This window comes from Colius striatus, chromosome W, assembly GCF_028858725.1.
Source record: "Colius striatus isolate bColStr4 chromosome W, bColStr4.1.hap1, whole genome shotgun sequence".
Taxonomy (NCBI): domain Eukaryota; kingdom Metazoa; phylum Chordata; class Aves; order Coliiformes; family Coliidae; genus Colius; species Colius striatus.
In genome coordinates, this window is record NC_084789.1 from 9,145,526 (window position 1) to 9,157,603 (window position 12,078).

A 12,078-nucleotide genomic window follows, 5' to 3' on the forward strand; every position below is an offset into this window, starting at 1 on the left:
TGCTCCATCACTCTCACGGGGAAATATTTTTTTTTATGTTTAAGTGGAACTTTTTGTGTTCCAGCTTCATCCCATTACCCCTTGTTCTGTTTCTTTCTACTATAGAAAAGACGGATGTCCCAACCTCCTGACACCCACCCTTTAGATATTTATAAATGTTAATAAGATCACCCCTCAATCTCTTCTTCTCCAGACTAAACAGCCCCAGTTCCCGCAGTCTTTCCTCATATGAAAGATGTTCCAGTCCCCTGATCATCTTGGTGGCCCTGCGCTGGACTCTCTCCAGCACTTCCTTGTCCCTCTTGAGCTGAGGAGCCCAGAACCGGACACAGGACTCCAGATGAGGCCTCACCAGGGCAGAGTAGAGAGGGAAAAGAACCTCCCTCGACCTGCTGGCCACATTCTTCTTGATGCATCCCAGGATGCCATTGGCCTTTTTGGCCACAAGGCCACATTGCTGGCTCATGGGTCGCTTATTATCAATCAGGACTCCCAGGTCTCTCTGCAGAGCTGCTCTTCAGCAGGTCACCCCCAGCCTGTCCTGGTGCATGGGGTTGTTCCTTCCCAGATGCAGGACTCTGCACTTGTCCTTATTGAACCTCATGAGATTCCTCTCTGCCCAACTCTCAAGCCGATTGAGATCCCGCTGAATGGCAGCACAGTCTTCTGGGGAATCAGTCAGTCCTCCCAGTTTGGTGTGTAGTGGGTCTGGGATGGTAGTGATTTTCCACAGCAGCTCTTGCAGTGCTGTGCTTACTGTTGGTATCAATATTATGACTACTGCTCGCACAGCATCAGGGCTGTCCCTCCAGCATTCCTTCCTCCACCTTCACCAATAGCTGTGGCTGGGTGCAATCTTGGGAGGGACCACGGCCAGAACAGCTGACACAGACTGACAAAGGAGATATTCCACATCATACGGCATCAGCTCAATAATATAAACTGGGGGAGAGGAGCAGGAAGGGGAGGCGAGATTCATTTCTGGCCTTCCCAAAGCAACCGCTGCACATACCGCAGCCCTTCTTCTCGGGAGGTGGCCGGACATCGCTGCTGATGGGAAGTAGAGAGTAACAGCTTTATCTGCTTTTGCTTTGCTTCCTGCGCACACACCTTTGCTATTTCTTTATTAAACTGCTTTTATCTCAACCCACGAGACTCTCATCTTATTTTCTCCCCTTCCCTGGCTTGCTGAGGAGGTGGGTGATAGAGCGGTGTGGTGGGCACCTGGCATCCAGCCAGGCTCAAACTACCACAGGTGTCATCAGGGAACTTGCTGAGGGCACACTCTGTCCCCTCATCCAGGTCATTGATGAAGATGTTGAACGAGAGTGGCCTCAGAACCGATCCCTGTGGAACTCCACTGGCCACAGGCCTCCAACTTGATTCTTTGTCACTGATTACCACCCTCTGGGCTCTGTCATTCAGCCACCCCTCGATTCACCTCACTGTCCACTCATCCAAGCCACACTGCCTGAGTTTTCTGATGAGGATGTTGTGGGAGACAGTGTCAAAAGCCTTGCTGAAGTCAAGGTAGATGACATCCGCTGCTCTCCCCTCATCTACTCAGCCGGTTATGCACTCATAGAAGGCTATCAGGCTGAAAAATGCCTTAACGTCCCTGGCTAAATTTAATTCTAGAAGGGCTCTAGCCTTCCTAGTTGCACCCCTGCATGCTCTGGCAATGTTCCTATACTCTTCCCAAGAAGCCAGCCCCTGTTTCCACCTCTCATAGATGGCTGCTTTCTGCCTGAGTTGTTCCAGCAGATCTTTTCTCATCCATAGAGGCCTCCTGCCTCCTTTTCCTGCTTTCCTACATCTGGGGACACACTGATCCTGGGCTTGGAGGAAGTGGTGCTTGAAGATTGACCAGCTCTCATTGGCACTTCTGTCTTCTAGAATCATATCCCATAAGATCCATCCAAGTAGATCTTTGAAGAGGCCAAAGTTGACTCACCTGAAATCCAAGGTCACAGTCCTGCTTTGTGTCCTGCCTCTTCCACACAGGGTCTTGAACTCTACCATCTCATGGTCGCTGCAGCCAAGGTTGCCTCCAACCTTCACATCCCCAACCAGGCCCTCCTTATTCGTCAGTACCAGGTCCAGCAGCACACCCCTCTTTGTTGGTTCCTCTATCACCTGCGACAGGAAGTTGTCATCAATAAATTGTAGGAACCTCCTGCACTGCGTGTGGTTGGCTGTATGGCTATCCCAGCAAATATCAGGGACTTCCATTGCTGAGTCAATCTCTGCCTTGATGACCTGAGGTATCATGGGCCCATCGAGCTAAAAAAAACTCCCCCTTATGTTGCCAATCCAGATCTATCTGAGAAATCTTAGCAGCCTTGTCAACTTGCTGGTTATGCAGATGTTCTTCCGTGGCCCGCTTTTTGGGTACGTGAGCATCTACATGGCGCACCTTCACAACTAATTTCTCCACTCAAGCAGCAATGTCGTTCCATAGTGAAGCAGCCCAGACGGGTTTGCCCCATCGTTGCCAGTTGTTCTGTCTCCATTGCTGTAGCCATCCCCATAGAGCGTTTGCCACCATCCACAAATCAGTGTAGAGGTAGATCCTTGGCCATTTTAACCATTCAGCAATGTCTAAAGCCAACTGGATGGCTTTTACCTCTGCAAACTTACCTGAATGACAAATTTGGAAGGAAAGAGGTCTTTTAACCTCTCAAGGGAAGCACATTAACATGCTGAAGAAATTTAAAACTACTTGATGCCATTCAACTCCCTGAGAAGGTGGCTATTATGCATATGAGGGTGCACCAAAAAGTAAGCTCGGAGTTGGAAAGAGGAAATGAGCTGGCGAACAGAGAGGCAAAACAGGCTGCAAAAGGAGAGGTAAGGTTTGAGGAAGCCTTGATTCTAGATGGACAAATCTCCCTGGAAGGTAAGCCAAATTATACTAAAGAGGATAAGAAATTGATCACAGATCTAGAGGGCACATATAATGAGGAAGGATTGTGGGCTGTTACCCCACAAGGAAAATTAGTCATTCCCATTTACTTATTATGGCCTTTAGTGAGAGAACAACACAAACAGGGACACTGGGGGGGCAGAGGCTCTGCACAGACATCTAATCGGGCAAATTATAGCCAGGAATTTATATAGTACTGTAAAACAAGTAACTCGCCAATGCGATCTTTGCCTCCAAACTAATCCAAAGAACACTCCTAAACCAGAGATGGGTCAAAATGGCAGAGAAAAGGGACCTGTTGGTGCTGACACCTTTTCAGGTTGGCCAAAGGCATTTCCCACAAGAACAGCAGAAGTGTGAGAAGTGACAAGAGTTATGGAGTAAATTAACTTCATGGTTACCTAACTTTGCTGGGTTGAAACAACTTTTTGTGGTAATAATTCTGATAATTCTGTGGAGCTTTATAGTGACATGTATTAATAAACCTTATACTAATCACAATAGTATAAAGCGTATTTTTCAGATGGGACAAAATTCACACACAAGCTGTAAAAAGGTCGTGCTTATCCCCTTGCACAATACCTCCGGGGTCCTCCAACTTCTTTGAAGGCAGAAACCGGTTCTGCAAGGGGCCAAGTGATATCTAAAGTTGCACAAAGATCAGGGGTGAGAAAGCCTCAGGACTTATCAGCCTTCATCTCCCAAGGCCCCAAAGACCACCACCGGCTATCACCGGGAGACACCACGCAAATGAAAGACCTAATTTACATGTGAAATCGGGGACAGGTTGTGTCTTTGTCTAGGCGGATAATGTCATCATATGATTTTGTAACTTTGTAACAAATATAAGTCAAGCAAGTTGCGGAGTCGGGTGCGCACGTTTGTGGTGGAGCGATCCCCCGTGCCCCCAGCGCCGAATAAACATACCTTCTTTATAATTCTTTGAGTTATAGAGTCTGTTTCCGCAAGTCAAAGCCTCAGCTTTTGTGTTGGATTTTGTGTTGTGTTGCAAAGGCTCTGGGTTGTACTGAAGAAGCCCATTTTCTTGTACCTGATGTGGAAACTATTTCTTCCAAAGACAGTATTTTTGCAGCTGCTTGAAGTTTGTATTTTATGTATTGCAAAGCTGAGATGAGGAATTTGTTCTTTCCTCGGGGGGGAGGGTTTGGCAGAGGCTGGTCCTGTCCGTTACAAGGACACGAAACAAATAGTTAGGGCATCCAAAGCAGTGGTTGGGATTCAATACAGCGAGTCTGGGCTGGAACCTGGAGCGAGGGCAGGGGATGAAGGGGAGAGCGGGCTGAGAGCACGGGGGAAGTGCCGGCTCTGTGGAAGGCAGGGAAGGGCGGGGACGAACGGCGGGACCTGTGTGTTGTCGCGGCGGGCATGCGCGCCACGGCCCGTATCCCTCAGAAGGCGGGGGGATCTACACCTCCATCAGCTCCGCCTCCGGCTGTGCAGCTACTTCCGCACTCCACATCGGGTTACATCACTGGTAGGGCCGCGCTCGGTGAAGGTCCCTAGTCTGGAGTTGCCCCGAGCGCCGCCGGCTTCTAAGGTTGCTCTGTGGTCGTGCTAGCTGCTGAGTCGCGGCGGGGGTGGCCCCGGGACGGCTCCGAGAGGTCTCGGCGCTCTCCTCCCACTGACTGCACGCCGTCCCCAGCGGTGTGCGCCCCGCGGTGTGCCCGGCAGCGTGACGGGTGGGCGCGGCCGGTTGGGGCGGGCCCTGCGCGGCGGACGGGCGCAGGCCGTGCGTATGAGGCAGCCCGCTCCGCCATCGGCCGCGCCGCGGGATGTGGTGCTGGAGGTGCCGCCGGCGCTGAGTGGCTGTGCCGCCGCGATGGGAGTGGGCGACAGCGGTTCCGTGCTGCCCGAGCGTCTCCGCCTGCCCGTCTGCTTCCTCGGCGTCTTCGCCTGCTACTTTTACTACGGCATACTGCAGGAGAGCATGTGAGCGGGGCCGGGCGGGGGGAACCCCGGGGCGGCCGCCGTCGCTGCGGGTCCCGGCGCAGCCGCGGCCAGGGGCAGCGCTGCCCGGGATGGGTCCCCCCGGTGTGTCCCCGTGCTCTGCGGAGGCCGCTCTGCGCCGGAGGCCGCTCTGCGCCGGGCCCCGCCACGGTCTGACTGTGTCCCACTTGCAGCACGCGGGGACGGTACGGGGAAGGCGCGAAGCAGGAGAAGTTCAGGTACGCCCTGACCCTCGTCTTCATCCAGTGCATGATCAACGCCGCCTTCGCCAAGCTCCGTAAGTCGGGACCTGGGAGCTGCTGCGCGGGCCCGGGAATCACGGCCGCAATTAGCTATTCGGGGCATTTCCCCCACGGGAGGAGACGGCGCTTATGACAGTGTCGGCCTCGGTCGACCCCCCACGGCCCTGCTGACGTTCGCGGGGCACTTTGCAGCAGCGGCTGTCCGCAGCTCTCCTGAGCTTCCCCCCTTCTCGTCTTCCTTCCAGTAATCCAGGTTTTTGATGCAGTCAAAGTGGATCGGACGCGGAGCTGGCTCTACGCCACCTGCTCCCTCTCCTACCTGGGTGCCATGGTCTCCAGCAACTCGGCGCTGCAGTTTGTCAGTTACCCGACGCAGGTGGGGTGGTGTGGGGAGACAACATTAACCTCCAATGTGGTCCCTCAGCACACTCTCACACTGCTGGGTAGAGTGGGAGAGACAGCTGGAGACATGACATGAGGGGACACGGGCATCTGGATGCTTGTTTTCCCACAGTGGCATTTGTGGGGCTATATCACCTCCATCTCAGTCGGCACTGGGGGTGTGGGGAGGGGTCAAGAGAGCTCAGGCCATTCCAGAAAGGGAACAGCAATCCCTAGAAACAGGGGGAACTGGTGTTGGAGGGCTGAAGACTAGTTCTGAAACCTGTGTTTTGCAGTATGTGGGATGTTTTACTGGAGGGGGTGGGTTGGTTCCCCCTCAGGTGGCCTCACTGCCCCTCTGTGATAGCACACGGAGGGTTGATAAGGCCTTTTGTTTTGTAGGTCCTTGGCAAATCTTGTAAACCCATTCCAGGTAAGCACATTTCCCCATTTTTCTCGTGTCTGTGTGGATTTCTCATGCCCTCAGCAAGGATCTCATAAGTGCCTCTTCCCCCCTCCCTCTGCCTCGGGAGGAGCAAGCAGCATTTTATCCATGTCTCATTCTGTGTGGCGAAGGTGAATTCCCACAGGAGGTAGCGGTTGGTGACGTTGCCTCTTTACAGTCATGCTTTTAGGAGTGACTCTGCTGCGGAAGAAGTACCCGCCAGCCAAGTATCTCTGCGTCCTCTTGATAGTGGTAGGCGTGGCCCTGTTTTTGTACAAGCCGAAGAAGGTAGTGGGGAGTGATGACCATGTCTTCGGCTACGGGGAGCTGCTCCTGGTGAGTGTGGCCAAGGCCACCAGCCCTGGCAGGTGTTCCAGCACTGATAAGGCCGTGGCATTTGTACCTCAAGCTTACCTTGAAGCTGCTACGGAAATACTTCCACAGGCACAGTATGAGATCAGGCTTATGACAAGATCAGTGCCTGAGTGCACCCCGTCCCTTGTGGCTTATCTTTTGAGGCCACGTAATTGTTGTTGAATAGATGATTGGGGTGTAAAACATGGGGGGAAATCACAGAATCATTGAGGTTGGAAAAGACCTTTAAGGTTATTGAGTCCAGCTGTTAACCCAGCACTGCTCAAGATGCTCAAGGTCTTCCCCATAGAGAAAATATAAGCTGAAACACAAAAAAATCCACTTAAACACAAGGAAAAACTTCTTTAAGAGTGATAGGGCACTGGCCCGAGCTGCCCATGGAGGGTGTGGAGTCTCCTTCTCTGGAGGTTTCCAAACCCTGCTGGACACGTTCCTGTGTGACCTGATTGAGGAATTGGGCTGGATGAGCTCTGGAAGGCCCTTCCTACCCTTACCATTCTGGGATTCTGTGAAATAAAGCATGAGGGTTTTCTTTGCTGCCTTTTAGTGCTGTCTCTTTTCTCAGCTGGTGTCATTGACCTTGGATGGGCTGACTGGAGTCTCCCAGGACCACATAAGAGCTCACTACCAAACGGGCTCGAACCACATGATGCTGAATGTTAATCTGTGGTCCACCTTGTTCCTGGGGGCTGGTAAGGAGCACTCCCTAAAAGCCACAGTTGCCCCACCCAGAGTCTGCTCTGGGACAGCCCCTGGGAAGGGACTTTGTCCTGCTTCAGAAATGGGCCTATAATAATTTTCTGCTTCATTCTGAGGTGGTTTTGTTTGTCTGGAAAGCTGGGGTTGGTCAGTGCTGCAGAGCACAGCTACCCAAGGCTCCCTGGCCTCAGTGACCTCCCTGCTGCTGGCCCTGGGTTCTGTGCCAATTAGGGAGCAGCACTTCTAATTAATCGCTAGGGATGTCCTGTCAGAATGGGATCTGCAGTTATTGATTGTTCCTCTCATTAATTAAGGAGGACAGTGACCAACTTTTCTCCTGTTCTCTTTGTTTTTCACAGGGTGGAATTTAGTCTTTGCTTTTAGCCTTTGACCTTGCTGGTTTTTCAGCACAGAGGTCATGCTATGCAGATGGGGGCTGCATGAGCTGTCTCTGGGCTTGTAATTCGTGCTTTCCCTCTTATATTTCTTCCAGGGATACTGTTCACTGGCGAGCTCTGGGAGTTCCTGAGTTTCATAGAACGCTACCCTGGGATCATTTACAACATCCTGCTGTTTGGCCTGACGAGTGCACTGGGGCAGGTAACTCTGCAGCCGTGGTGGGGATGTACTCGCCTAGCTGACAGCAGCACTATGAGGCTGCCTCACTTGCACTTGCCATGGCTAGTGCTTGCTTTCACCTTCACAATAAAACTGATTTTAGTTTGTATGGAAATTACCAGCATTTGGCATGGCTCTTGTCTCAATGGCTTTTCATCTAAAAATTCAGTCTGTGTTGTCCTCTTCCCAGTCAGAGCAACTCAAGGTGTCTGTTTGGTCTTTTACAGAGTTTCATTTTCACGACTGTGGTGTACTTCGGCCCTCTGACCTGTTCCATCATCACCACAACCCGCAAGTTCTTCACTATCTTGGCCTCCGTTGTTCTGTTTGCCAATCCCATCAGCAGCATGCAGTGGATGGGGACAGTCCTGGTGTTCCTGGGTAAGTTGGGGAGGCCAACACCGGGGCCTTTCTCCTGGTGACCCCAGAGAGAGGTGAGGAGTAGCAAGGGGAGAGCTAATGAGGTGCTGCTCAAAAAAAACCCTCTCCTTATATTTAAATGCTCTCAATAGCAGAGCATGTTTGTAGCAGGAGAAGGGAAACGTCCACAAAGAAATCATAGAATGGTAGGGGTTGGAAGGGACCTTTAGAAATCATCTAGTCCAACCCCCCTGCAGAAGCAGGTTCACCTAGATCAGGTCATGTTGCAGCAAGGGAGGTTAAGGTTGGAGCTGAGGCAGAACTTTTTCTCCGAGAGGGTTGTCAGCCCCTGTGCCAGGCTGCCCAGGGAACTGGGGGAGTCCCCATCCCTGGAGGGATCCTAAAGCCATGGAGCTGAGGTGCTGAGGGCCATGGGTTAGTGGTGGGCTTAGCAGGGTAAGGACAGGGGGTGGACTCGATCTTAAAGGTCTTTTCCAACTGTTATGACTCTATGATTCTATCAATGTGACTTTCCTTGGATCATTTTGGTCTGTTTGATTTTTTTTTTTTTATTTTTTTTTTTCTCCCCACCCACACTAAGTCCCTGAGTGACTGCCCTTAAATCAGTGCTGTTAAGCTGATTTTTCAGGAAGTTCCTTCCATGTTTAAAGAATGTGAAGTTCTTTTTCTGTGCACATGGATTATTTGACATCTTTGCAGGCCTTGGACTTGATGCCAAATTTGGAAAGGGGGTAAAGAAGACATCGCATTGAGGACGTGGCTGGTCTCTGCAGTCGGAATGAACTTTTAATTTATTGTCTTGTACCTCAGAATCTGTTATGAAACTGGACTCAAGATAGGTAATCAGAAGGGGAGCGTGTGGATTACTTGTTGATTTAGTTTCTTAATTCTAAATTTTCTTAAAAGTGTAATGCTTTAGTTTAACTGTAATTAGGCATTTATTGTTTTTCTGTAATCAAAGCTGCAATACTAGGTCCTAGCAGCAGGCTGAAATTCTTGCCTTAACAGGAAAAAAATAACCATATCTTTATTAAACAAAAAGTGATAATGGCCACTTTTCCAGAGCTTTAATTTGAGTGTTGTTGGCAGATCTTGGGGGGGAACAGCACAACTCTCTCCAAGGAGTCTTAGAATTATGTCAGTTCTTTGGAGCAGCCTGGAAGGATCCCTGGATTAAATGCCTGTGTTGAAGATCACCCCCTCCTCTGACTGTATGATTTTTTTGGTTTTTTTTCCACAAGTGTGCTGGTGGAGCAGCCAGTTACACGATGTGTGTAAGCACCCAGCTGCATTGTATCCTTCATCTGAGCCCTTGGAAAACAGCAGCAACTCTTGGTATATGTAAAAGTTTACAGGAGACCTGTTTAACCAGCAGGGCCCAAATTAATCCTTTTCATCCCTATTGCTGATGAAGGAACAAGACCCTCTGCTGTTAATCCCATGCCAAGGTGATGTGACAGCAGCTGCCAAATGTTGACAGGGCCCTTGTTAATTAACCACCAGCACTGAACTTTTGCACATCCACCCCTGAGCGCAGCCAAGCTCCCCACTGTCATGTGGGGAGGAGTTGTTATCATCATGAGCTGGAGAGCAAAATTCTCCAAAGAGCAAACTTTCCATATGAAAATGTGTTTCTACCAACTGTCATTTAGTCTCCATCTGTTCTGTGGCTTTGGCCTTTTGCCCCTCCAGATGGGATCTTGATCTCTTTTCCTGAGCAGCTCTTGCCTCTCTTTCTGTCCCCTGCTTCCCCCACCCCTACAGTGTTTCATGCAACATTTCTTGGCCTCAAATTTGGTTTTCATTTCATCTCTTTCACTTTCCTATAGTTCTTCTCAAACAACATATTTCCTGGAAAATTAAACCTGAGGCTACAAAAGGATTTTCCTCTGTCACCTTCACCTCTTTGCTAAATTACCATGTCTTAAAGATCAAGTGACAAGTAGCAAACAAATGTGTTCTCGGTAGTAGAGAATCCTGAAGTGAAAGCTATGATGTAACTCCATGGATACTGCCTGACAAACACCCTGTACTGCTGCTTTATTCTGGTTTCCCTGAAGACAGTTATGCTTCCCAGTGCCTCTGAGATAATGAATGCTATTTCCATTTTCTGAAAGGGAGCAGAGAAATTGCATGGTGTGTTGGTGGATGCTGTGCCAGAGATAAGAATTCATTACCTTTTCTGTGGATTAATCACAAACCTCTCTTTTTCTCTGTGTTCATAGGACCTGTGCTCCTCTATCTTGTAGCATTATCTTAAATTTAATCGGCAGGACACATGGCGGAGGCAAGGCTTGTTTATTTGCAGCTGAGAGGCTGATTCAGGTAATCCAGGGGTTCCTGAGGCCCAGGGAGTGGAGGAGAAGCAAGGAGACCTGCCAGGAGCAGGCAGCTCTTGCGAGGGGGACAATCTTGCTGGGAGACAGAACCGCAGCAACAGCGGGGGATTTAAATGTTCCCCAGGGAACATGGGCAACCAAGAATGCGGTGACCAGGATGGGCAAACGGGGTGTGGCGTGGCCATTTGCGACACAGTTTGCCCAGGCAGTTCGAGCAGGGAGGATGGGCAGGGAATGACCCTGCAGCCTGCACAGAGAGAGGGAAGTCAGAGAAGTGCTCCTGCTTCAGGCTAGCAAGATGGTGGGCACTCGCCTCAGGGTTAAAGCCAAGGCTCAGGTGAACAACACCCTGGTGAAGGTCGATGCATCCACCCAGACAGAGCTGGTTAGCATGCACGCTTCAGTCCAGATGGAGTGCAGGGGGTGTTTAGGATGTTCAGGGACCTATGCTGCTGAGGTAACTATGCATCATAGGTGCCCTCAAGTTCAAGAACCACAGCACCTGGTGAAAGAGCTGCAGGAAACCGTTAGTTAGACTGTAGTATTAGAGGGGCAGAGGTGGAGATCAACAGAGGCTTCCACAATCAGGTACAAGCCTCCAGTGAATCTGATATGCCTTGGACCCTGGTAACAAAAAAAAAGGAGTGCTCGTCTTCAAAACCCTCTTTCCATAGTGTCCACTACAATTAGCCAGCAACAATGAATTTCCTTCTTTCCTTCTTCATCTGCAAAGCACCTTTTGCACAGGGAGAAATTTGTGAAGTTTTTTGTTTTTTCATAAACAGCAGAAGTATCTTCAGAGATAATGTTTGACTTTCTGATGAAGTGTCAGAAAAGGCTTTCTGTCTTTCAGTAGGAGATTAGTAACTTCAAATCATAGAATGGTAGGGGTTGGAAGGGATGGGCAGGTCTTGAAGACTTCCAAGGAAGGAGACTCCACAACCCCTCTGGGAAGCCTGTTCCACTGCTCCGTCACCCTCACGGTAAAATAGTTTTTTCTTATGTTAAGTGGAACTTTTTGTGTTCCAGCTTCATCCCACTACCCCTTGTCCTGTTACTAGCTACTATAGAAAAAAGAGATGCCTCAACCTCCTGACACCCACCCTTTAGATATTTATAAATGTTAATAAGATCTCCCCTCAATCTCCTCTTCTCCAGACTAAACAGCCCCAGTTCCTGTAGCATTTCCTCATATGAAAGATGTTCTGTACCCCTGATTGTAGAGAAAAAATGAGGGAGCATGGACATGGATCCCAGGGTATAATGTTAGGCCTGATGGGGCAAGGCAATCTGAGTTCTAGTTATATGAATTTAATGCACAATCAAGACCAGAGTCAGAGCCATGGTTAAAGTAGTTGCTGTCATGTAGACAGCAGGCTGCTTTCTGTTCCCTCAAGGTCAGACTGTTTTCAGCTAACGAGCTAACAGCTCAAGGTGGAAAACAACTTCGAAGAAAAACAAGATGGGAAAATGTGAGGGAGCTTGCTTATCGCAGAAACCGCAAGTAGGATGAACATGAGAATGTAATCTATTAGCTGCTGTTGCTGAGCTAGCTTTGAAGCTGCTGTGTATATAAGTTAGAGCCTGCTCTCAATGAAGAAGAAGATTTCTGCTATCACTCACATTGAGTAGGACTGATTTCTTCCCACCCAGCTGAGAATCGGACCCTGGGTTGATCGCCGCATGAAGTAGGCTTGGAGCTGG

The 12,078-nt window shown here is 49.9% G+C and overlaps 1 protein-coding gene across 1 annotated transcript; it reads left to right on the forward strand.

Annotated features, from left to right (window-relative positions):
• The first annotated feature begins 4,407 nt into the window (after window positions 1-4,407).
• LOC104552731 (solute carrier family 35 member B1-like) lies at window positions 4,408-9,085 on the forward strand. The gene is made up of 9 exons (XM_062016931.1): window positions 4,408-4,876; window positions 5,068-5,171; window positions 5,382-5,512; window positions 5,920-5,950; window positions 6,141-6,298; window positions 6,903-7,029; window positions 7,530-7,636; window positions 7,882-8,035; window positions 8,735-9,085. Exons 1-9 carry the CDS (start codon window positions 4,683-4,685, stop codon window positions 8,785-8,787), a joined length of 1,059 nt encoding a protein of 352 aa, XP_061872915.1. The 5' UTR covers window positions 4,408-4,682; the 3' UTR covers window positions 8,788-9,085.
• The last annotated feature ends 2,993 nt before the right edge of the window (window positions 9,086-12,078 follow it).